This window comes from Sphaerodactylus townsendi, linkage group LG01 (genome assembly GCF_021028975.2).
Source record: "Sphaerodactylus townsendi isolate TG3544 linkage group LG01, MPM_Stown_v2.3, whole genome shotgun sequence".
Lineage (NCBI taxonomy): Eukaryota > Metazoa > Chordata > Lepidosauria > Squamata > Sphaerodactylidae > Sphaerodactylus > Sphaerodactylus townsendi.
Genome location: NC_059425.1, coordinates 31,142,164 through 31,166,904, shown reverse-complemented (window position 1 = coordinate 31,166,904; position 24,741 = coordinate 31,142,164). Strand labels below are relative to the sequence as shown.

Below are 24,741 nucleotides of genomic sequence, written 5' to 3'. Positions count from 1 at the left end.
TTTATATTTAATGGAGGCAGGACGATCTTTTAAAATCTATCTATAATGTGCTTTCTTATTTCTTTTATTTCTTATTTTTCTTTCTCTTATTTTAAGCTGCTCAATGAGCAATGTTTTTATGACCTGGGTGGGTTTTTAATTCTGGAATTTAATAACATTTAATGTTGAGAGCTAGTATGGTGTAGTGGTTAGGAGCAAGTGGATTTAATCTGGAGAACCGGGCTTGATTCCCCACTCCTCCAGCTGAGTGGCAGAGGCTTATCTGGTGAACCACATGTGTTTCCGCACTCCTACATTCCTGCTGGGTGACCTTGAGCTAGTCATAGTTCTTCAGAACTCTCTCAGTCCCAGACAAGGTGTGGGGAGAGGAAGGGAAAGGAGCTTATAAGCCACCTTGAGTCTCTTACAGGAGAGAAAGGTGGGATATAAATCCAAAACTTTCTACTGTTCTTCCCAAGAAGTCCCCCCAAAAGGAAAAAGATGGGGATGTGATGGGGAGAGTAAGGGAAAGGAGTTTGTAAATGCCTTGAGTCCCTTACAGGAGAGAAAAGCAGGGTATAAATCCAAACTCCTGTTCTTCTTTTCCATTATGTTTTATTTTGTAGGCCACCTTGGGCAGGTTCTCTAGAGAGGAGAAATAACATTTTAAAAATAAAATATATCCTGCTTGTCACATTTCTGGCTCAAGGATAGTTCACAGTATAAAAATTAAACTTCGTATAAAATATAACATAAAGTGAAAAAATTAAAACAGTAGGAAAAAAAATAGAAGCCATGACAACACCAATCAAAAGAGTTGAGAGGTTAAAAGGGAGACATAAAATGAAGAGTCAGCAACCAATATCTGTGGACCACTTCAGACAGTAACAACATCAAGGGCCACCTGGAATCAACAAAGTCATTTTCACATTCAAAGAAGACTCAAAGGGAGATCATCTCTGCAGTTACCTGAATCCAGACTTCTGATACTGCTGGATATAGTACTGGAGTACAGGCTCTGGCAAAAGGGAACTTGGAGGGGGATCTTCAGGAAGTCCCACCAGCAGGCCTCCTGTAGCACAAGGAAGGTGACAATAGCTGAGATCCATGTTCTCCGTTATTTACTTCTTTCGCTCCCAAAAAGTAATTTTGGGCCCTGACCTGGACAGGCCAGGCTAGCCTGATCTCATCAGATCTTGGAAGCTAAGCAGGATTGGCTAGTATTTGGATAGGAGGTCACCAAGGAAGTCACTATGCAGAGGCAAGCAACAGCAAACCGCCTCTGAACATCTCTTGCCTTGAAAACACTACAGGATCATTGTTAAGTTGGCTGTGATTTGACAGCACTTTTCGCTACCACCAGTGATTTTGAGGTACAACCCCCTCCCAAACTTGAGAGCCAGCATGGTGTAGTGGTTAAGAGCAGGTGCACTCTAATCTGGAAAACCAGGTTTGATACCCCACTCTGCCACTTGAGCTGTGGAGGCTCATCTATGCACTCCAACACATGCCAGCTGGGTGATCTTGGGCTAGTCACAGTTCTTCGGAGCTCTCTCAGCCCCACCCACCTCACAGGGTGTTTGTTGGGGGGGAGGGAAAGGAGATTGTCAGCCCCTTTGAATCTCCTTACAGGAGAGAATGGGGGATATAAATCCAAACTCTTCTTCTTAAATCTGTTTTCTTGATAAACATTCATAACTTTTCCCTACTCTCTTTTCTATGTTTGTTATGGTTTGTGACCACTTTGCTCTTAATTTTTTTCATTCTTCAGGTGATTCTAACCAATCAGGGATCAGGCACTGGCTGTGCTGTTCCAATGCTATACAGACCATTAGTCCTGGCCATTTGCTGACATCACTAATAAGGGTAAAGTAAGCCTATTTAAAAAGTGGCCAAGGCACTCTTGTACATGTCTCACGGGTGATCTAAGTTGATCACAAAACAGAAAGGTTTTGGCATTCCTTTTAAGTTATCACCCTAAAAACGCCTCTCCTTATTCAAATGGAGATGTTTGTGAAATGCCCCCAGCCAGCCTCAGTCCTAGGTTGTAATGAATGTGCCACTGATGCCACAATCAATTGGAAACGGCAGAACCCAGAGCTTCGAGCAAGAATGTTTCTGAACTCGTACACAGCTGCATGCCTGCCTATCAGCTCCTGTCAACTCACACATTTCATTCACATCTGTTTCCACACTGTCAGCACAGCAGTATCTGAAAACTGTTGTGTGTCACTGAATAATTTTTAAAATTTCACTGCATTAATCTATAGGAACCCTGACCTGGATGGCTCAGGGTAGCCTGATCTTGTCAAAGCTTGGAAGCTAAGTAGGGTTGGCCTTGGTTGGTTAGGAGACTACCAAGGATGTCCAGGGCTGCTCGGCAGAGGCAGGCAATGGCAGACAACCTCTGAATGTCTCCAGCCTTGAAAAGCCCACAGGGTCACCATATGTTGGCTGTGACCTGACTGCACTTCCTGTCACCAATGTTTAGCAACCGTAGGCTGAAGTGCACTTTTCAGAATAAACAAGATACTCTTCTCAAAACATATGAAGAAGTACGTGGTTAAGAACCACATTTAATCCCATGGTGATGGTGCTGGACCTCCTCTTCTGCCTCTGGCTTACCCTCTTACCTCGTTCTCGTACTTTGCTGACATTAACCGAACCTCCAGGCAGATGATCCTGTAAGAAAAGCAAACTGAGTGAACAAAGTGGGGTTAGCAGCCAGGTCAGCGTACAGGGTGGGGCACGGGGGGAGAAAAGTCATGCAGCTCTGCAGATTGTTTGGTGGATCTAAGGGATTTGGAGTTGCTAAGCTCAGCAGCTGAAAACTGAAGGTCACAGGGTAGTCAAATGTGCAAGGGAGCAGGGAAGATGATGGGGACTTCCTTCAGATCCAGAAAAAGCTAACTCTCTAAAGAATCTATACATTTGTATTGTCAAAGGCTTTCACGGCCAGAATCACTTGGGTGCTGTGTGGTTTCCGGGCTGTATGGCCATGTTCTAGCAGAATTCTCTCCTGACATTTCGCCTGCATCTGTGGCTGGCATCTCTGAAGATGCCTCTGAAGATGCCAGCCACAGATGCAGGCGAAACATCAGGAGAGAATGCTGCTAGAACACAGCCATACAGCCCAGAAACCACACAGCACCCCAATCTATGAATTGCTATAAGGGGTCAGACCAACGGTGCAACCAGCTGAGCGTTCTCTGGACTGTCTAGAATTCAGCTGCACTTAAAAAAAATGTGAGGGACAAGATAAGTAAAGTTTGTGCCAAGATGGGAACAATTCTCAAGCTCACAGAAACCATTAAGTCAGTTTGCCTATAATTTCTTAGTTTGAGTATTGTCAAATAATAGTAATGTGGTCTGCTTCTATTAGTGGCAGAGAAGTGGTCTTTGCTTTGGAAATCCTATGGAATCCTCGCTCAAGTTTCTCAGATTTCATCCGATATTGTCCACATGTTTCAGAGCCCTTCTCTATACCCCTTAAGGGTAAGAAAATTGGATTTTTAAGCCAAAGTTCTTATTTGCAAGACTCAACATTATCATTCAAACTTTGAAGAATTTGCACATCTTGAACTTTATTCTGATGAGTCAAGCATGATATGCAACTGAGAAATTCTCCTGTGTGGTAGGTGGGTAAAATTTATTGTGTCAGGCCACAACAAATCTAACAGAGGTCAAGCAATAATGCATATGACAATGAAAGGAAAGACAGCAAGGTTAAAAGCAGTTTTAAAGTTGTATCGTTGAAGCCTTTCACAGTCGGACTCAACTGGCTGTTGTGGGTTTTTCAGGCTGTGTAGTTGTGGTGTGATGGTTTTAGCTCCTCATATTTCACCTGCATCTATGTTATGCCACCCAAAGTTGCGGGCAAAATGTTAGGAGCTAAAACTACTAGACCACAGACACACAGCCTGAAAAACTTACAACCACCAGATTTTAAAATGTTGGGGACAGAGCACAATATAGATTGCAATATAGATATGTTAAATATCAGGGCAAGAGTTTGACATGAATCTTTTTGGCTGCCAATACATACAGTGACATTACGTAGGTTATTCGGCACCTATGTTACAGTCATCTCCTACAGAAACTGGGCAGAGGTACCCATGATTTCCAGACATCTGCTTTACCCTCCCTTTTAAGAACTTCAGCGCTGGCCACCATAGACCTTCTAATCTGGAGAACCGGGTTTCATTCCCCACTCCTCCACCTGAGTGGCAGAGGCTTATCTGGTGAACCAGATGTGTTTCCACACTCCTACATTCCTGCTGGGTGACCCTGGGCTAGTCACAGTTCTTCGGAACTCTCTTAGCCCAACACGAGGTGTCTGTTGTGGGAAGAGAAAGGGAAAGGAGCTTGTAAGCCACCTTGAGTCTCCTTACAGAAGAGAAAGGTGGAGTGTAAATCCAAACTCTTCTTCATCTTCCCTCTCTGGCCACAGCCATCCCCAGAACTCACTGACCTCTTTCTTGGTTGACCGGATCATGAGTGTGAAAGTCCTACTCAGATTCTTTTCCAGTTCAGCCTCTGCCACACCCTGTCAGGAGAAAAGCCAAATACAAAGAACTCATACAAGGTTGCTCCCCAAGCGGGGTACAAGGTACTAGGGGAGGGGGGCTAATGAGAGAGTGCTGTTGAATACACAAGGCTGCTTTACACTGAATCAGACCATTGGTTCATCCAAGTCAATACTGTCCGCTCTGAGCAGCAGTAACACTCCAGGGTCTCAGGTAGAGGTCAGACACCATCTACTACCTTATCCTTTTAACTGGAGATGTCAGGAACCGAACCAAGGACTTTTCACATGCAAAACAGATGTTCTATTACTGGGCCACACCCCCTCCCTATTTCTGAACCCATCACAGTACAATCTTTTTCGCTTTGGCTGATGGCCAACACCCCCAACCCCAAAGCCCCAACACATCAGATAAACCAAATTCTGCCCCACCTTCGCCAGCCCCATTCTCACTGCTCAGATCTCCTCCAGGGATCCATTTTTGCTTATTATGAGCTGCAGTGCTTCAAAGAGGGAGTTAATATGCAACCGAGTTTCAGTTGATTAATTACACCAATTAAATGGATTAAAGCTGAGTTAAAAAGACTAGTCTGCCTTCCTGTCTTCTTAATGGGCTCTGATTCTTCACCAGCACCACAACCCCTGCAAATCGGGGCATGTAGGGCCTTTGGTCCAAACAGTAAGAAGCACTGGGGGCCTGGCTCTCCTCACTTGGGCTTTGTTCAGCTGTCATGTGAGAAAAGGGGACATTCTGTCTTCCTGCAATTGAACTTCTCTGCTGATTCTGCTCTGTAAAGCGACTAAAGAGAAAAGGAAACAAAAGAAGAAAAATGTGCACTTCTGGAGATACAAATGTCTCCATAAAGCAACCCAGGAGTCGCTGTCGGCCCTGGCACTCTTATTAGTCATGCTGAGCTATGCTTTCCAGTGTCATACACTGGGGAAGGAGGTTTTGGTTTCTTTTTACCTAAAGAACAGCACCACAAGCTCATCCCATTTTCCTCCCAGTTAACTTTGACGTATGGACAGATATTTCTCCTCCCCACAAACGGTATGATAGGGTTATCCCTTCCCCACTTTCTGGTGCAGTGGTGAAGAGCAGGTAGATTCTAATCTGGAGAACTGGGTTTGATTCCCCACTCCTCCACCTGAGAGGCTGAGGCTTATCTGGTGAACCAGATGTTTTTTCCACACTCCTACATTCCTGCTGGGTGACCTTGGGTTAGTCACAAAAAACTCTCTCAGCCCCTTATCTTCTTATGGGTAGTACTAGATGAATGGTCTGATACAATGTTATTTCTCTTAAAGCAGCTCTTGAAAACTTAGTAGAAGGCTTCCTGGTATGGATCATGATCTCTGCAACCGCTTCAGAGAAATCAGCTTCTTTCAAGGAAGTCCTTTCAAATACCAGGCCATCAGATTTAACTAGTTCAGATCCTAATGAAGAATGGGTCCTTGTTGGAGCAAGTCATGTCTCTTGGGTAGGTGCCATGGAGATCGTTGGGACATTTGAATGAGTTCTGAGCCAGAAAGATGTCACTACTATTACAGTTGCCTTTTCCTTCCTGATTTTGCTGAGCAGCCTCTCCAACAGGGGAGTCGAGAAGAAAACGTAAAGGAGGCTCCCTGGCTATTCTGTCAGGAGGGCATCTGTCCCCTCTGCTCTTTTTTCCTGGAACCTCGACAAGTTTGTTTTTGCTTGATGCAAAAAGTCTATCACTGGCTGGCCAAATATTTCTACGATCTTCCTGAATACTTCTGCATAGTCTATCTGAGTTCGACTTAGCCAGTCTACCTAGACGTGGCCAGTCTACCTAGACATCCCTTAATGTCTACCTAGATGTCCCTTAACTTAGCCAGTCTACCTAGACGTCCCTTAATGTGCTGAGCTTTCAGGTCCAGTAGGTGGCGTTCTGCCCATTGTAATAGTTTCTTGGCCTCCATAGACAGAGCCTGAGCTTTTCTTCTTCATCTGCGTATGTGGACTTTTGCAGTTGTGTTGTCTGTCTTGATCAATATTGACTTGCCCTGGACCATGTGTTTGAAGGCTTGTAGCCCTCAATTTTTTTGATAGCCTCAATTTTTCTGATAGTCCTCAATTCCAACCACTTTATGCTGTATCATTTTTTTCCTGGTTGGATCATAAACCTCGGGTCAAGTGTGATAGGTAATGGGCTCCCTAGCCTAGTCTGATGGCATCTGTCATAAACACAGACTGTTGTGATCGGAGGAACGATATTCCCTGACTCAGGACGTGCATCCTCCACAGCAGTTTTTTATTTGTAGAGGAATTACAATGTTTTTGTGTTTCCACCACTTAATCATTTTTTGGTAGGGGAGTGAAGTCCATTGTAGGGTTCTCATGTGGAACCTGCCCCAGGGAACCATATAGTGGAGATGAATAATTCCAGCATCTATGACGGTTTCATTATTTCTGCTGTTTGTCTCCCACACAACTTTTTAAATGTCTGTGTTACTCTTCTGCTTTTCCAAAGGGAGAAAGACTTTCCCCAGAAAGTGTTGATGGTTGTTCCCAGGTGGATCAGAGTCTTCATGAGCGATAGCTCTTCTGATGGGTGATAAGGAAACCGTGAGAGGGGAGTATGGTGGTCTTAATATCCTTTATGAACTGAGGTTTTGCAGGTGATCTGATAAGTAGGTTGGAATGTCGATATGGGAATGTCGACAAAGAAAACACGTTGCACTCTTAGCTGCCAATTAATATTAAATGTGTACTATGTGCAATAATGATAACACCTATACATTACCTATAAAGTGAAACAGAAGCTTAACGTGAGAAATTTAAAGAATAATAATCTCCTATAAGTTATACATATCTGTACAGTCTCTCACGTGTTTTATCATATGTACTAAAACATTTTCACAAATATATGTATAGACCCATAATATAAAGTCCAGTGCTCATAAGCATATTACACAGTTCTGAGTGAGTATCACATTCATGGATGTTCCAACATGGATTCTTTCATCAGATATATCATATAGTGTTCTCTGGAACTCTTTAAGCAATAGTCCTGACGTGACTACTAAAAAGAGACTTCTACTTATTGGGAGATGTAAGCTGTAAATTATAAACCTGTATACATATTGAAGTAATCTTGCTTCATGGAGATAAACAACCACCACCTCATGTGAGGAGGAATAGCCCTTATTTCGGTATTAGGACTTTGAATAGGGCCGTATCCCATCACTGTGAAGAGAAAATTTCACACCACCTCGCGCAAACAAAAGCGTTTTCGACCTGCAATCTTCATCAGTGAGCATAAATCCTCAATAAATGTTTTTGAACATAGCCACCCTGTAATGATATAAGAACCCAATATGGTTTAAGCTGGTTGTATGTTTTGGTAGTTACAATGGGAATGTCATCCAGGTATGGGAATAGGTGACCAGGATTTTTCACTCTTGGTGAAGATAAAAGGCCAAATGGCAGTGTCCTGTATTGTAAATGGTATTGTCCCAAACAGAGACAGAGGTATTACCCACTGGTCTGAGATGGAGAGCAACCATATCTGAGCAAAGGATTGGTGTCTTCCACCTATTAAGCAGTCAGGTGGGAGCTCCTTTAGAGGAATGATTTCTGTCTCCTTTGCCCGGACGGAATTGGTTTTCTGATCTTCTCGTTCTGTAGTTGGACATTCTGTTGTATCTGAGGTTCTTGTAATCTCTGCTTCTTTGAGGTCCATAAGGATGAAAACTGTTTATTTTTATATTCCTTTTCCTTAGCCGTGGGCACCACAAACAATGGCATTGCTTTCTTTTTGTCCTTGGCCTTGATTAGGACTTTTTCAAGGCTGGAATTGCCAGCTATGGAGAGATTTGATTTCGTGAGCGGATCCACTTTCCAGTTTTTTTGCCAGAAGTTTCTGCATACTAGAATGTTTCTGCGTACTGGAATGTGCAGAACTGGATCACATCCTGAGAAATGTCTGATGCAAACTGTGCTGCTCATTTGATTTTTAATAACATTTTTATAATGTTATAATGTCTACAACAAACTACAACATTGGGAGGGACAAGGCATCGGTGATCCAGTCGCCCTGAACTTCTTACAAAACAACGGTTGGTACTACATAAACAAATTATTTTTAACTAAATGACTTTCCATCCACACCCTGCTGTCAATCTTATCCATCACATTTCTTCATGGTATATTAAACTTTAAGCCCATTAAGATTTATATACACTAATTGATCAACTTCAAAATTGAGACAATTTTTAACAAAGCAAAAACACCTTATCCTTCTAACCTAGTTTCCCATAATCAAAGTCCCCCCTTTTAAAATAAACCTGTTCCCTCATCCCTCCTTTATCCCCTTCTCTTAATCTTATAACAGAATTTACCCTCCTAGCTTTATTTATCATTTGTCTCCAATAGACTCATTTACTTCCCCGCTTGTTGGATCTTTAATTGATCTTACAAAACATCTTCATTTAGAGTCTTTTAAAATTTTCTTACATAACTCTTTGGCACTCACTATTGAAGTGATTCCTTGCTGTTTCCCCTTGTAAGTAAAAAAAAAACCCTTCCCATGTAAACTGTGCAAATCTAATGTGTTTTTTCCAAAATGTCCACCAGAAATGCATGCATACACTTTCCTTTTCTGTAGGACTCCTAAGGGAATGTCCCTCATCACAATTATGTCCTTGACTTCCGTTTTGATGGTTGGTTTCTGTGCACTTCCAGAATCTGCTCTGCCATTCTTTAGAATGAAAATAGGTGATAATGTCTGCACAGACCTTCACTTTGGGTTTTTTTTAAAATGACTGTAAATTTTCTCAGTCTTCAAATGTTGGGCCAGGACTGTAACAATTTTCTTATTTAACTCAACTTTTGCTAGATTTGAATCCTCTGGTACCTTTCTCAGTCTCAAGGCCTTCTCTTTGATATTCCAGTCGAAGAATGGTTGAGTCCTGTATTTTAACCTCCAATTGTACAGAGTGCAGCTGTTACTTTAAGGATTTTACTTTATGTTCCTGTTTATGTTCCTGAAGGTAATGGTGGGGGTGGACTATATGTTTATGTTCCTGCAGGTTATGATGGGGGTGGACTACATGTTTATGTTCCTTCAGGTAATGATGGGGGTGGACTACATGTTTATGTTCCTTCAGGTAATGGTGGGGGTGTACTACATGTTTATGTTCCTGAAGGTAATGAAGGGGGTGGACTACATGTTTATGTTCCTTCAGGTAATGATGAAGGTGGAATACATGTTTATGTTTCTTGAGGTAACGGTGAGGATGAACTACGTGTTTATGTTCCTTCAGGTAATAATGCCTGCTCCAGTCTTTTGGTGTTTTTTTTTGCTACAATTTTGTGTGGGCCATTTTAATGGTAGAAATCGAGGCTGAGACATTTTTGAATTGCTGCTTCTTTATAACTGTGCAGTAACTCTAGAGCACCTGCACTAAAAGGTATGGTTGGTGGGAGAGTTGTTCTGCATCATGGATGATATCTTTCCACCATTAGCAATAATATGTTTTCAGCCGTAGCACCTGGAATAAATACAACTGAAAAGACAAGGGGGGAATGAAGGAGGGATGGAGGGATGTAGCCTGATTTCCCAGAAAACATTTCCAAGACAAGAAGTTTGACCGCTGGGAAAATCTGTGGTGAGCTGTGAATGCGAAAAAGGCCGCTATTATGCCTTATCCTGGAAGCTAAACTGCTGATTAGCTGGAATTGCTGGCTTGGATGATCACTGTACAACTCTTCTTGCAGACAGTTTCTGCTTGCAGAGACCCTTAAGTTAAAAAGTATTACAAAGACGCTAAGTTTCCAATGTTTCTTAACTCAAGAAAGATGAACACGGGAACATTGTGCTAGGAACTTCTCTGTGCACGGGGAAATAGGATATGAACGTCAAAATCCTTGGTCACACAATGGTCAGATTCTACCATAAACATGCTTTCACCTAGCAGAGGGTATGGAACATACATGCCACTGTGGTACTTCATGAATACACATGGTGCCTTGTGATTCTACAAACAGCTACTGACTAGTGCATTTTAGATGCATACCCCCACAGAAAAAGATAATACTAAAAATGTTGGAGTCCATGATTTGGCTGGGAAATGGTGGGTATTGCACAGCTTTACTGGCTGTGGGGGAAAGTCTGTACCACCCCTTAGGTAAGATTTCAGAAACAGGAGACCATGGGAGTCTGGGAAAACATGTTGTCCATACCAGTTTAAAATGCTTTCATTCACTTGGGACGCCCACCAGGCTGGAGGTGGAGGACCGCCTATCTAAGTAGCAGTGTTCCTTTGAAGGCAATTTGGTGCCTGCACAGAGTAAAACTCTTGCCCCCTCCCAAATGAGAGTGAAAGTGAAGATGGAGGATAATTTGGGGAAGAAATGCATTTGCATAATCAACGCCTGCCAAAACAAGCCCTGGAAAGCAATAACCTTGAGAGGAAATTGGACCATTTCAATAATTCATCCCTTTAATTGGAACTATGAGCCTGGCAGGAGAATGACAAGGAAACACTCTGTATGCCCAGAAATCCCTTTCAGCTGAGCTGGTATTTTGCTCAACACACCAAAGCAGCCAACTGTTCCCTGCCTCATGTGAGAAAGCCTCAAGTCCTGGCGTCTGGGATGTGTAAAGCTGTTTTCTCTACTGCTAGACTGGGCAAAGCCCCCTCAGGCAAAAGCAGCAGAGTTGGCCACTATCCACTGGCCAATGTCTAGCTATAGCTGCACCCCCCCCCCCCCGCCCCTCAACCTGGGGGAAAAAACAACTCTTGGCTCACCAAGAGACTTACAAGGCTGGGGTTGGGTTCACAGGCAAAGTATTGCTCTGTACATTCTGAAATATGTTTTTAAAAATCCAAGCTGTGCATCAAGAAGAAATAAAATTGTGCAAAAGAAAAGTCTGCCTAGTGGTGGGGAAAAGGGGGGGACATATTTTTAATGGCACAGCATCTGCTTTGCATCTAACCCGGTCTTTCAAACAACCCTGGCTTTGCTCAGAATTCTTTTTAAGTCTTCTGCCTTGGGAAAAAGGGAGGGGCCTGCAAGTTACAATGAGTGCCAGGAACCAATTAGGCCACATTTGGTTTTGTGTTTCTAAAAGGGCCATCAATGCTCCATTTGCTTCTGTGCCTCAGTAATGCCTCTGTGAAATCCAAGACCCTGTCGCATGGCAATGCTCAAAAGTTACTCTGCCAGGAGTACCTTTATGCCATGTCAAGACTGAATGTATCTAAAATATTTATGTCCTACAGCCAAATGGCTTGCCTGGATTGTTTACCCATTCTACCCAAATATAAAAGATTCTCAAAACAGTTAAGACCAATTACCAGTACTCATGGATTGTGAGTATCCCGTCACTAGCAGCAAGGAAGTTCCATTTACCCAATATGGCAAAGACGTTAAGGCTTGAAGCAGGAATCTCATTGGCTGAAACTGGCCCACAGCCCAAAGAACTATTCTGTAGAGCCCCCTTCAGGCCAGTATAGAAACAACATTCTAGAACATTGGCACTTGCAACTGGGAGGTTGAAAGAAGGCACTGATTTGGAAGGCTGGTTCTATGTACTCAGAGTGCGACCCTTTGTCCTTGATTAGACAACAGTCTAGTCTCTTCCATTTCCTCCATTTTAGGTTCCAGCTCATAAATGGCAGATCCAGTAATGGACAGATGGGAACTTGGCCTGGAAATAGTTTCAAATGTAGCTGTGTTTGGTCTAGAAGTAGAACAGCTAGATTTGAGTTCAGTAGCACCACAGAGACCGAAAATATTTTTGGGATATAAGCTTTCAAGAGTCAAAGCTTCCTTCGTCAGATACCAGAAATACTCTTCCCGGGTTTGGATCTGGCTTGACTTTGGCCTGGGTACCCACACAGCACAAATCTATTGGCTCTGTATACTCACTTGTTCCTGGAAATAGAGCTGATAATCAAAGACAGGGATAGCTTTGATCAGTTCCATTATATCCACTGTAGGATCTGCAGGCTTGAAGGGTGTATTCAGGCTGGCCACTGCCCTAAAATACCACAGCAAGAAAAAAAAGAACCAGAGAAGGGGATGAGATGTGGGGAACAGACCAACCTAAAAGACAGAATCATAGGCTCATTCCGCACATGCAGAATAATGCAGTTTCAAACTGCTTTCAGTGCTCTTTGAAGCTGTGCGGAATAGCAAAATCCACTTGCAAACAGTTGTGAAAGTGGTTTGAGAACACATTATTTTGCATGTGCGGAAAGGGCCATAGAGTTGGAAGAGACCACAAGGGCCATCAAGTCTAACCCCCTGTCATGCAGGAACACACAATCAAAGCACTCCTGACACATGGTCATCCAGCCTCTGTTTAATAGATATTGGGGGGGAAATAATTCAGAGCAATATGCTATTTTTATACTGGCAAGAGGGCTGCAGTACAATGAAATAGTTCAGGAAGGCACTTTTTTAGAGGGAATATATGCAATGTCCTGTTTATGTATGTATTATCTTTTTCTTACTGAATGGTTCTCTACTTTCGAAATGCCTTTTTGTTTTTTGAGCCTTGACTTTCTGCATTTTTTTTTCTGGATGGCTGCGCATTTTTGTTGTTGTCCGAGTCTGACTGCATTATTCATTGGATGTCTTACGCTCTTTGACTGCACCGTTTCACACTGCATTATCTGCCTTAAGTCTCAGTGAGAAAGCCAGGCTATACAGTGAATAAATCTTTGCGATGTCTCAACAATCAACGAGGTCACCACCAGATTAACATCACATTGGGCAAAATAACCTTAGATCACTTTTAACAGGAAGACTGGTGAAAAGTCTTGACCCAGCAGGCAGGGGACCTCAAAAAAATAAATGCAGTTTAAAAAAAAAGCCAAAATCTACAATGTGCCAAATTTAGAGAGAATGATGCATTATCCTGGTTGCCGAGACTTCGAAAGAATTTTAAACACAAAAAGGAGAGGCAATCAAATAGAAGAGGAGAAAGGCAGGAAGCATGAATGAAGTTGTGGATGTTCTGCAGTGGGCAAGAAATACTTCTTCACCAGACCCAATCTATGGTCTTCAGTGCTGAAGGACTGACTGCACCAATGGCTTTTAAGAAAGAGATTAGGAGAACATGGAATAAGAGTTAGTCATCAATAATTAGGAGGCATGGTACCCAAAAGGGGCAGCCTCCATGTTCAGTGATACTAGTTGGGAGATGCTAAGAAGATGCTATGACTAAGAATGCCGATGCCTGTGAGCTCTCCACCAAGACATCTAATTGGCTACTGTGAAAAAGATGGAATTCCAAGAGAGACCATTGGTATGATCCAGTGGTGGGATTCAAATACAGTGGAACCTCGGTTTTTGTTGGTAATCCATCCGAAAAGAATAGATAAAAACCGAAACCGATGAAAACCAAGGCAAACTTTTCCATAGGAATCAATGTAAATCCAATTAATCCGTTCTAGGCACTCAAAAAAAAAACCATACCAAAAACACATTTTTGGTGAATAAACATAGTATTTAATGCTGAAAACAGTAACAAACAATAACACTAGGACCAGCCTCAGAGCCAGTGGACCAATGTTGCACCAGAAAGCTGTCCAAAGAGGTCTGTTTCTGATGCCTCTTTAAGATTTGTCTGAAATGGGGCAAGACATTGTCATTAAACAAGTTGTAGACACGGCCTGCAATAGCTTTGTCTGGGTGATTTTTCTCCACAAACCCCTGCACCTTACTGCAAATCGATGAAAACCGAGGTAAATCAATGAAAACCGAGACAAATTTTTCACTGAAAAAATCGATGAAAACCGAAACCGATGAAAACTGAAGACAATGAAAACTGAGGTTCCACTGTAATTTAACAACTGGTTGTTTGCAAGCACCATTTTCACAACTGGTTCTGCCGAAGTGGTGCAAACCTGCTGAATCCCACCACTGGTATGAGCCAATATTGCTGTTCTTCAGTTGAACACAAAACATTTTGTATGATGAACTGAATAAAATCAGAAAAAAAAATGTCAATCATGAGGTTTCAACAGGCCATGGCACGCAAATAGGTCATACTTTGGCCTAAGGTGGGCCACAAGTCCAGTTTTTTTTTTTTAATTCAAGACAGGAAAAAAGAGAAAAAAAAGAGAAAAAGGGCAGAAAGCACAGACAAGTAATAGGTGCTATTCTGGAATCAAAATGAGAAAAGCTTGAAAACTAGTTATTTAAACATGAAAAGGCACTCAAGAGAAGATACATGAAGCATCCAAATTATGCACATTTGTTTGTAGCTAAGTATTCAGCTTTACTTTGGTTCCACCTGATTACATGAAACTATACTGCCCAGTTAATAGATTCTGTGGACACCATAAAGCCGACGTGCACCATACCACAAAACAGCCAGGAATTATTTCAAGAAGAATGCCCAACTTACCTAACTCGTTCAGGGTAAAAGAGTGCCATGTTCCACACAGTGGCCCCACCCCAGTCATGACCAATGAAGACTGCCTGGGAAATGCCCTAGAAGAGGGGAAAGCGTGATAGTAATTAAAAAGTAGCCTGGGGAGCTTCACAATAAGCAATTAGCGTTTTCTGAAAAGGACCGGCCTTCGGCTTGTGGGCTGCAGTCTCTCTGAAGGAGGACTGTGCCAGTAGCATCCTAACAAACTTTTGAGAAAAGGAAAAAAAACAGACTTGAGTTCCATTCAATACAAAAACAGACCACCACACAGAGTTACCAGCTGTAGGCTGGTTTTGGTTCAGACAAAGTCCTGTGAATGCAACTGACATGACTTCATTTACAGTACCTTAAAGCAGTGGTTCTCAACCTTCCTAATGCCGCGACCCTTTAATTCAGTTCCTCATGTAGTGGTGACCCCCAACCCTAACATTTATCCATTTTATAGATGGAGAACACTGATGCACAGAGTCTTAGGCGACCCCTGTGAAAGGGTCATTCGACCCCCAAAGGGGTCCTGACCCCCAGGTTGAGAACCACTGTCTTAAAGGCTCTGTACTCAGGCTGGTCAATTGTTCTTCTGTGAGCAGAAAATTTGATGCTGAACCTGTAGTCATGTAACTGAGGCTGTAAGCCAATTACCGCCCTCCCCCCGCCCCTTTTGTAGTGTACAGGGTGGCTATATTGGTGACACCCCAGTCCAAATCCCCATATGACCACAGCCATTGGTTTCATGTAGATCTTAAAGAGAATGGGGTAAAGATGGAACTTTGCAGGATACCACAGGCCAAAGGGCTGAGCAGCAGTCTCTCAGCACCACCTTTTGAAACCTGCCCTCCAGGTACAACAGAATCACAGAATCAAGCCTCCCAATCCCAATCCAAAGAGAAGAATACCACAATACCATAATCCAGAAGCAAACCACAAACAGTGGTGCTGAAGCTGTAATACAAGATGGCCCTCCTTTCCTGTGGAGGATAGAACATTCTTCCATAACAACGCCCTCAGGGGACACATTTGTTGCTGACCCCCTCAAGCAAATCACTGTTTTTAAAGAGAATAACTACAAAGGGAAACTTCAGTGGGAAACTAACGCATTAGAATTTATTGAGAAACCTGCCAGTCTCCTGGGAATTTAAAAAGGATTTGGGATTATTCAGTCATTACAAGCGTTAGCTAGTTTAGCTGAACTAGGAAGATTAGCAATCACTGCAACTGTGAATAGTCTCTGCACTTTTCTTGATTACATTTGAATTTTATATCATTATATTTCATCTGCTATTTCCTGCATTCATATACATGGCTAGATTAACGAGCCTTCAGGCCCATGAAATCTGATGTTAGAATATCATCAATTCATACGTATTATATAGCAAGGTTACCACAAACATAATATTGTAGAGCAGCACTTATAAGGAATGAGCCTTATTTATTTATAATCAGTTTTATATACCGCCCCTCCCCCGAAGGGCTCTGGGCGGTGAACAACACAATAACAAACAATCACATTAAAAACCCATGTAAAACAGCGGATTAAACAAAATTACATCAGCATCCAGCATAAAATTTCATAAAACTTCATAAACCCACCCTGGAAGAAACAAAACCAGGGAGCTGAGGGCCCCATAGAAATTAAGGGGCCCAGAGTGTAAAAGGGGGAGGAGAAGGGCGCACATCAGCGGCGGCCCCTTCTTAAATATACTCATGGAGGGCAAACCCCAGAGCCTACCTCAAAGACAGGTTTTTCCAACTAATCCTTGGTGCTGTGTCGAGTCTTCTTAGAGGTAGATCTAACTAGCCCACAATGATGTTAGAAGGGCTGTAAGCTTTAGCTGATCAATTATACCACTTAATTGATTTAAAGCTTGAACGGCAGTTTTTTTTTTAAAGAAAGCATTTCAGTTAATTAGCCAAGTCACTGGACTCCATCCCAAAAAACACATTAACTTTTTTCTTCAACAAAAGAACAGGGAGCTGAGCCAAACCCTCTCCCCGTATCAAGGCCGTGTTAAGAGAGGCAGCTTAGAGAGCCAAGATTGTGTGCTTGTTACACGGGCCTCTTGACCCTGCCTTTGTCAGCAAGAGGAGTCAAACTCACAACTGAAGAAACGTGGTGGATGGGAAAGAGCTAAAATGCCAGCACCATCAAGCTTTTGGGACCATAACTGAAGCCACAACGCTAAGGGCCACAGCTCTGCCCCCTCTAGAATATAGCCAGATTTGTAAGGGTCATAAGAAGGTAAGAGCAACCCCCTGGGACACACCAAGGTCTCCGTGGTCCAGCATCCCATTCCCCACAGAGACAAACCAGATTGCCCAAAATCAATTCCCAGCAACTGGAATCAATATGCTACCTTATAGCACAAGGAGGTTTCATTTCCACTCCCAAAACTAAGATATAGACTAGGGCAGTGGTGGCAAACCTCTGGCACTCCAGATGTTCATGAACTACAATTCCCATCAGCCCCTGCCAGCATGGCCAATTGGCCATGCTGGTCCCCCCCCCCCCCCCCCCAACCCCCCCCTTCCCTTTTCCCCCCCCCCTCCCCATTTCCCCCCCCCCCCACCCACCCCTCCCCCCCCCCCCCCCCCCCCCCCCCCACCCCCCAAAGTCGATCTCTGGCTACCAATCTTGATCCTTCTTGATCTGAGGTTGCAAATGCCTTAGCAGACCAGGTGCTCGGGAACAGCAGCAGCAGAAGGCCATTGCTTTCACCTCCTGCATGTGAGCTCCCAAAGGCACCTGGTGGGCCACTGCGAGTAGCAGATCCCCCCCCGCCCCCCCCCCCCCCCCCCCCCCCCCCCCCCCCCCCCGCCCACCCCCCCCCCCCCCCCACCCCACCCCCCCCCCCCCACCCCCCCCCCCCCCCCCCCCCCCCCCCCCCCCCCCCCCCCCCCCCCCCCACACCCCCACCCCCCCCCCCCCCCCCCCCCCCACCCCCCCCCTCCTCCACCCCCCCCCCCCCCCACCCCCCTCCCCCCCCACCCCCCCCCCCCCCCCCCCCCCCCCCCCCCCCCCCCCCCCCCCCCGCACCCACCCCACCCCCCCCGCCTCCCCCCCGCCCCCCCCCCCCCCCCCCCCGCCCCCACCCCCCCCCCCCCCCCCCCCCCCCCCCCCCCCCCCCCCCCCCCCCCCCCCCCCCCCCCCCCCCCCCCCCCCCCCCCCCCATCCCCCATGGCCATCACCACCTCCTGTGGCAGCATATTCCAAACACCAATCACATGTTGCGTGAAGAAGTGTTTCCTTTTATTAGTCCTAATTCTTCCCCCCTAATTCATTTTCAATGAATGCCCCTTGGTTCTAGTACTGTGAGAAAGGAGAGAAAAAATTCTCTCTGTCAACATTTTCTACCCCATGCATAATTTTATAGACTTCAATCATATCCCCCCTCAGACGTCTCCTCTCCAAACTAAAGAGTCCCAAACGCTGCAGCCTCCAGCCTGGAAGGTACTCCAGTCCCTCACTCATCCTCGTTGCCCTTCATCAACTAAGATGCCCAAATCCCTTTCCTGGTCTGTGACTGATAACACTGACCCCTGTAGCGTGTATGTGAAGTTTGGATTTTTTGCCCCTATGTGCATCACTTTACATTTTGCTACATTGAACTGCATTTGCCATTTCTTAGCCCACTCACCTAATTCATCAAGGTCCGCTTGGAGCTCTTCGCAATCCTTTGCGGTTCTCACCACCCTACATAATTTGGTGTCATCTGCAAACTTGGCCACCACGCTACCCACCCCTACTTCCAGGTCATTTATGAATAGGTTAAAGAGCACTGGTCCCAAAACGGATCCTTGGGGGACACCACTCCCTACATCTCTCTATTGTGAGAATTTCCCATTTACACCCACTCTTTGCTTCCTGTTTCTCAACCAGTTTTTAATCCATAGGTGGACTTCCCCTTTTATTCCTTGATTGCTGAGTTTTCTCAATAGTCTCTGGTGAGGAATTTTGTCAAAAGCCTTTTGGAAATCCAAGTAGACAATGTCCACTGGTTCCCCCTTATCCACATGCCTGTTTACACCCTCAAAGAACTCTAGTAAGTTTGTAAGACAGGACTTGCCTCTGCAAAAGCCATGCTGACTCTTTCTCGGCAACTCTTTTCTCAGCAGGTCTTGCTGTTCCAGAGCATGCACCAAATTTACATGTGAACTGCTCAGCTCTGTTCAGCTTCAGTCAGAGGCATAGCAAGGAGGGAAAGCACCCAATGCACCAGTGTGTCCTCCGCCCCCGCCCCGGAACACGCCCCGGAACACTCCCGCACTGTGCATGGTGCCCCTGTCCCCTTGGAGCTACACCTCTGGCTTCAGTGATTGCCCATTTAGGAATATGAATGATAGGACACTCAAAACCCTCCTGTAAATCCAGGCCACAGAAGGAAGACTGTACCAGCGGGCAGGCTGTCTTTCTGGGAAGTTTCCTCTCTGCTGCCATTATTGACCTCACCCATGAACTTGTAAAATGTCTTTTTTTATTTTACTCTGGCATATGGACCTATACCAGAGACAGTGTAAAATGCCACCATCATACTGTCCTTAATTCTGTAAGAACAAAAAAAGCATGGAATTCTCTACCTTGCGCTTGTAGGTATCAGGTTGGGATTTTGCAGGCGAGAAGACAAGAATGGGACATTAAACTTTCCTCCTGTTTACTACGGTCTCCCCACAGGCTGTTTTTTCCCTATTTAAATAATAATAATAAAAGCATCTACAAATACCCATTGTCAAGTTGTCATGTTTGGGAGGGGTAAATTCTCTGAAGTGCTTTCGCTTTTGCAGGTGCTTAATTATCTCCTAGTTCTATCCTTGAGGTTTGTGGCTGAGATGAGTCTCCAGGCTGGACACTACTAGATCTGTTGTTCCCATGTGGGGGGGTGGGGATCATGCTATCCATATTACCAACTGTTCTGGCGCGCTTTCACCAGAACTGTCTTTTTCCTGTTCCTGACTTGCCTTCAATAAAATCCTTCGAACCTCACAAGCGTTCTAGTGCCTGAGCGGGGGATTGACAATTTGACACCCATGCAGGGTGAGGAGGAAGAAGAAGAGTTTGGATTTATACCCTGCCCCTTTCTCTCCTGTAAGGAGACTCAAGGCAGCTTACAAGCTCCTTTCCCTTCCTCTCCCCACAAGAGTCACCTTGTGAGGTAGGGGAGGCTGAGAGAGTTCTGAGAGAACTGTGACTAGTCCAAGGTCACCCAGCAGGAATGTAGGAGTGCGGAAACACATCTGGTTCGCCAGATAAGGAAGAGATAAGGATCCAGAAGCAGAGGGCAGGGGAGAGAGTCAGCATTAGTCCCATCCCCATCCTGTCCATGCAAACTTCTGACCCACTTTGCATACCAGTGGCAAACAGATGCAGATGATGCAGTAAATCTATACGCATCCATCTGCCCAAACAAGGACTACCCTCACACTCGCTGGGTGTCCTTGTACAAGTATCTCTCTCCCCAAGCCTTTTAATGAGGATAATGTGGGGAGGGGGAAATGTTATAAACCACACTGAGATCTCTGCAGGAGTAGCAGGATAAAAAGGATCGTCCTGGAAACAGACAATATTTTAAGGACAGGAAATCATATCAAGTGAATTTACCCAGCAGGAAGTCCAAGGGCACAGTGGGGAAGGAAAGTCAGAGCTGCAAGCACACCCCAAGGCTAAATTGGAGGTCTGTAGGCATTTTGCCAAATTACCTTGCCTCTGGAAACAAGGGGACACCTTGGATTCTTCACAATAAAGCGAGGCACCTCTCTAATCACACCTCATTTGGTGCAATGCCTCCATAAATGGTTAGCGCCAACCAAAAACCTTGTTTCACAACTGGCAATATTTCTAACGGAGGCAGCCCCATCTTCGCACTGCCTTGAGCTACACTGTGGGAAATTTATGGCTGAGAAAAGGGGGCTGGCTCTCTTTGCCAAGAGGTGCATCAATATGAGTTAAATCCTGCCCAGAATATGAAACAGGGAGGGCTGCCAAGATTTATTCCAGCCTCTTGTGGGGGAGAGAGAAGATAAATTCACTGGATGAAGAACCCAAGAACATAGTTAAGAGAGCATCCTACTAAGCTCGCAGGCCGCAATGAGGAAAGCATATAGTTTGCAGTTGAAAAGGTCACTTTAAAAAGACAGCCCGAATTGGCCCTCTTACATTGCTTCACACACTGCATTGTTTCTGAAAGCACGGGCCAATGCACTGATGCACTGATCTATGGCCAATGGCTACCTAAGCATACCCAAAGAGTTGCTCTGAAATATATATGGGCCAGCCAGCCCATGCATGAAATAAATAGCAAGGTTTCAGACAACCAACCAAACTGGAGCTTTCGGAGGGGGTGTGTGTTAAGGATATGCTATTTCTTTCTCCAGATTCTGCTTTCATGTTCTCTGTTGCTTTTTCCCTTTTACCCAAGCTATATCCATTTTATCCTTCAGACTACTGCTCTGCACTCACTTACCAAGGAAAAACAGGAGGGGGAAAAGTTTTGTTTTGCTATACGGGCTAACACATTTTTATTCCAGGCTACATTTTGGTGGAGCAGAGGCCACTGCACAGATGATGCATCTAGCCAAGGATATTCTTGTACACCGGATCACATGATGGTGGACACCTTTCATCTTCTGTCTGGAGCAACAGCCATTGGCTCAGTGCCAGGCCATGCTTCTTGGTGGATGTACCACTCCACTAGAAGGCAGCTAGTTACCCCAGTTAACTAACTCTCCCAGATGCAGCTTAAAAAGTCAGTGTAAAGCATCACCTACGATTATGGCCCAGAGTAGTATCTGAATACGGGCTAGGAGTCTACAACAATGAAGGAGTTCCAGCCAAGGACAGAAGTTCCCTCAAAAGGGTACTGCAGCGTTATTGGGGAATCTCCACTTTTAATTCACTTTCAATGCACTTTGCAGCTGGATTTTACTGTGCGGAATAGCAAAATCCACTTTCAAGCAGTTGTGAGATTGGATTGAAAGTGCATTATTCTGCATGTGCAAAAGGGGCCTGAGATCATAGATATTAGGGAAGTGGAGAGTGAGGTCAAGTTGAAAGATCAAAGGAACAAAGGGAGCACAGACAACACCATCTCCCATGAGTTTACCTCTGCAACACAACCCTTCAGTGAACCATTAGCACACAGTAGGAAAATATAGGCTGTGCTGTGTAACGAAGAGATTAGCGTACCAGATTTGGACTGCAGAAGTCTCGGTTCAGTCCCTACCCAGCCATAAAGTTCTCTGGGATCCTTATGGTTATTGTGAAGGCCCAAAAGGCACACATAGGCTCCTTGGACACATTCTGGTTCAAAGCTCCTTAGAGGAAGAGCAGATAAAAATGTGATGGAGCAGGCAGGCAAAGAGGGATATGTAAACCTTGGTAGCAGGAATGTATACTTTGTGTTTATACAATACCTGATAGAAATATACACACTTAATAGCAACTAAGAAGCTGCAGGGTGCAACTGGATCTTGCAGAGGAATAGAGGTTGAAGCTTCCTGCGTTAACAAGCAGAAATATCTGCATCCACACACAAATCAAGCTTCCCATCAAACCAGCCTCCCCATCAACCTCCAGAAATTTTGGAAGAGGGGGGGGGGGGAGGGAAAGCTGGCCCCTACACCAGAGAACACAGCCTGACCAGGAGGCAGAATATGCACAGCTACAATCATTCATGCTCATCTATCTATACAAGGCCGTGAAGAACACAGAAGAGAGGCGCTGCAGAAATCCTTAGAGATGCATCACACTCTGCTAATTAAAACTGGCAAATGCCATTTGTAAACAGTTCAGATTCACTCACCAAAACAAAACAAAAAAAACAAAAAAAGAATTTGTTCACTCAGCTCTGGGAGCTGAACAAAAACAGGCCAAATTAATTAGCGGATTAATTATTAGATACACACAAAGAGAGACAATATTAGTGGTGGATTTTTCAAGACAACAAAATGTTATTTAATTATTAGATACACACAAAGAGAGACAATATTAGTGTTGGATTTTTCAAGACAGCAAATGTTATCTAACAACAAGGAGGGGGGGGGAGTAGCTATGCTATTTAATGGATCAAAAACCTTGCATCTCCCCAGAAAGCTAGATTTAAAGCTTATCCTGAACTTATTGTTCTCAATTAATTCTCTCCCAAGACCAGGGTCACAGATCTCGGTCTCCTCCATAATTACTGTCGGGCAGCAGATGGTGTGAGAAACATTTTAATCAGCAAGCAAATTAAGCCACAGAGGCATCTCTACCGACGGGTCACTCACTCACACCGATTTATCTCATTTGCACTTATAAAGCGCTTGCTGTGTTCAAAGCCTGGCCCTGAAAAATTAACTTAATTTAAAATCTGCCTTCCAGCCACGGAAGAGACTCAGAGAAGGGAAATGGCAAGGAAAAGAACTATAAGGGAAGAGATGCCCATCATGCACTAGAGTGCAAAGGATGTTCCCCCTCCCCTCCTTCGGGCACGGAGTTCACGTACATACACATCATGCTTTATTATACATTCAAGGCAGTCAAGCCTCTAGCCTTGGAGATGCTGCACACATGATCTATCTCTCCAAACTGTAATTCTCTCTTTTTCTCCAGCAACACAGGAAGAAGTTGGCAGGGGCACAACTGCATCCTAAATATGCAATAAAGAAGGCACCCCACCCCCCATACATTAGAACTTGGCAGGGATGGTATTGCTAAGAGCACAGACATTTTAACAATAAGATCCTTAATAGAAATACAGCATATTTAACCATTTAAGTGTCTCTTGCGAAAGGCTTGGGGGCACAGCATGTGTTTTGCATGAAGATCCTAGTTTCAGTCACTGGCATCTGATTAAAGTGTCTTCAAAATCAGGTGCTAGGGAAAGTCTTTCCTGTCCCTGAATAAGTCAGAGACACTCCAGGCTGAGTTAGGTGAGTCAAAGGCCCAACTGTGTGTAAGACAGCATCGAATGTCTAAAGTGCTGCCTCGTGGTGTAGTGGTGAGCCAGCCACGGTCAGTAACACAATCCAGTGCTACTCGTTTGGGTCAGTAAACCCACACCATTTTAAAAAGCAAAGTAAAGCTTTATCAAAGAAAATTAGAAAGACATTAAAAATCAAAACAGAACACACTGATCTATGCCCAGAAAATAACAAAACTAACTCTCTAACTACTTACTGGTATCTTATACAGCACAGTGGTTTCTTGAGGCCTTAGGTTTCAAAGAATAAGCAAAGTTCTCTCTGGCGGCAATGTATAGGAAGGGGGAGAAGGAAAAGAAAAATAAGGGATGACTGTTACACTGGATACACTTATGAAAATTCTGGCTATAGTTTGGTGGCCCCTTTCAACCAATTTTGTGGCTGTCCTCATGAACTCTTCCAGGAGTTGTACGAGTTGCCCAACTAGAATGAGAAGATTACCTCGCCCACGTAGAAGTTCTCAGCAGCAATGGATGATCTAATTAAAACTAGCCTGGAAACTTGTCCTTGAGATAAGCAGCAACTGAAAAAAATGTACTTTGCACTTGGCAGAGGTTTACAACTTGCCAAAACTGGAAGATTCGTTCAAGATGGTAACTTTCTTGAAACTTGGAATGTCACACAGACATGTTCAGATATATGATTTTCTCAACCAGGACATACAAGCAACTCTGTTCCCAAAAAGCAATTTGATGCTGGAGGAAGAGATAGGAATGTTGCCACTAAACACTCTTTCACAGCTTAGATGAGTGCTTGGAAAATTTTCAGAAGTTGGGGGCCCAACAATTTGTGCAACTGACCAGCCCAAAACCAAGCTAGCTTTGAAGTATCCTTAATGGAGGTCTGTTCTTAAAAATAGAAATTTCCTGTTCT

The 24,741-nt window shown here is 44.3% G+C and overlaps 1 protein-coding gene across 1 annotated transcript in view; it reads right to left on the bottom strand.

Moving 5' to 3' along the window:
- The window catches only part of EPHX2 (epoxide hydrolase 2), an 87,019-nt gene that overhangs the window by 13,557 nt on the left and 48,721 nt on the right, over positions 1-24,741 (bottom strand). The window contains exons 11-15 of the mRNA XM_048516744.1: positions 14,893-14,978; positions 12,405-12,516; positions 4,451-4,525; positions 2,613-2,661; positions 949-1,051 (exon numbers count right to left, since the gene is read on the bottom strand). Of these exons, the coding sequence (XP_048372701.1) occupies positions 949-1,051; positions 2,613-2,661; positions 4,451-4,525; positions 12,405-12,516; positions 14,893-14,978 (425 nt within the window). The remainder of the gene's footprint in view (positions 1-948; positions 1,052-2,612; positions 2,662-4,450; positions 4,526-12,404; positions 12,517-14,892; positions 14,979-24,741) is intronic.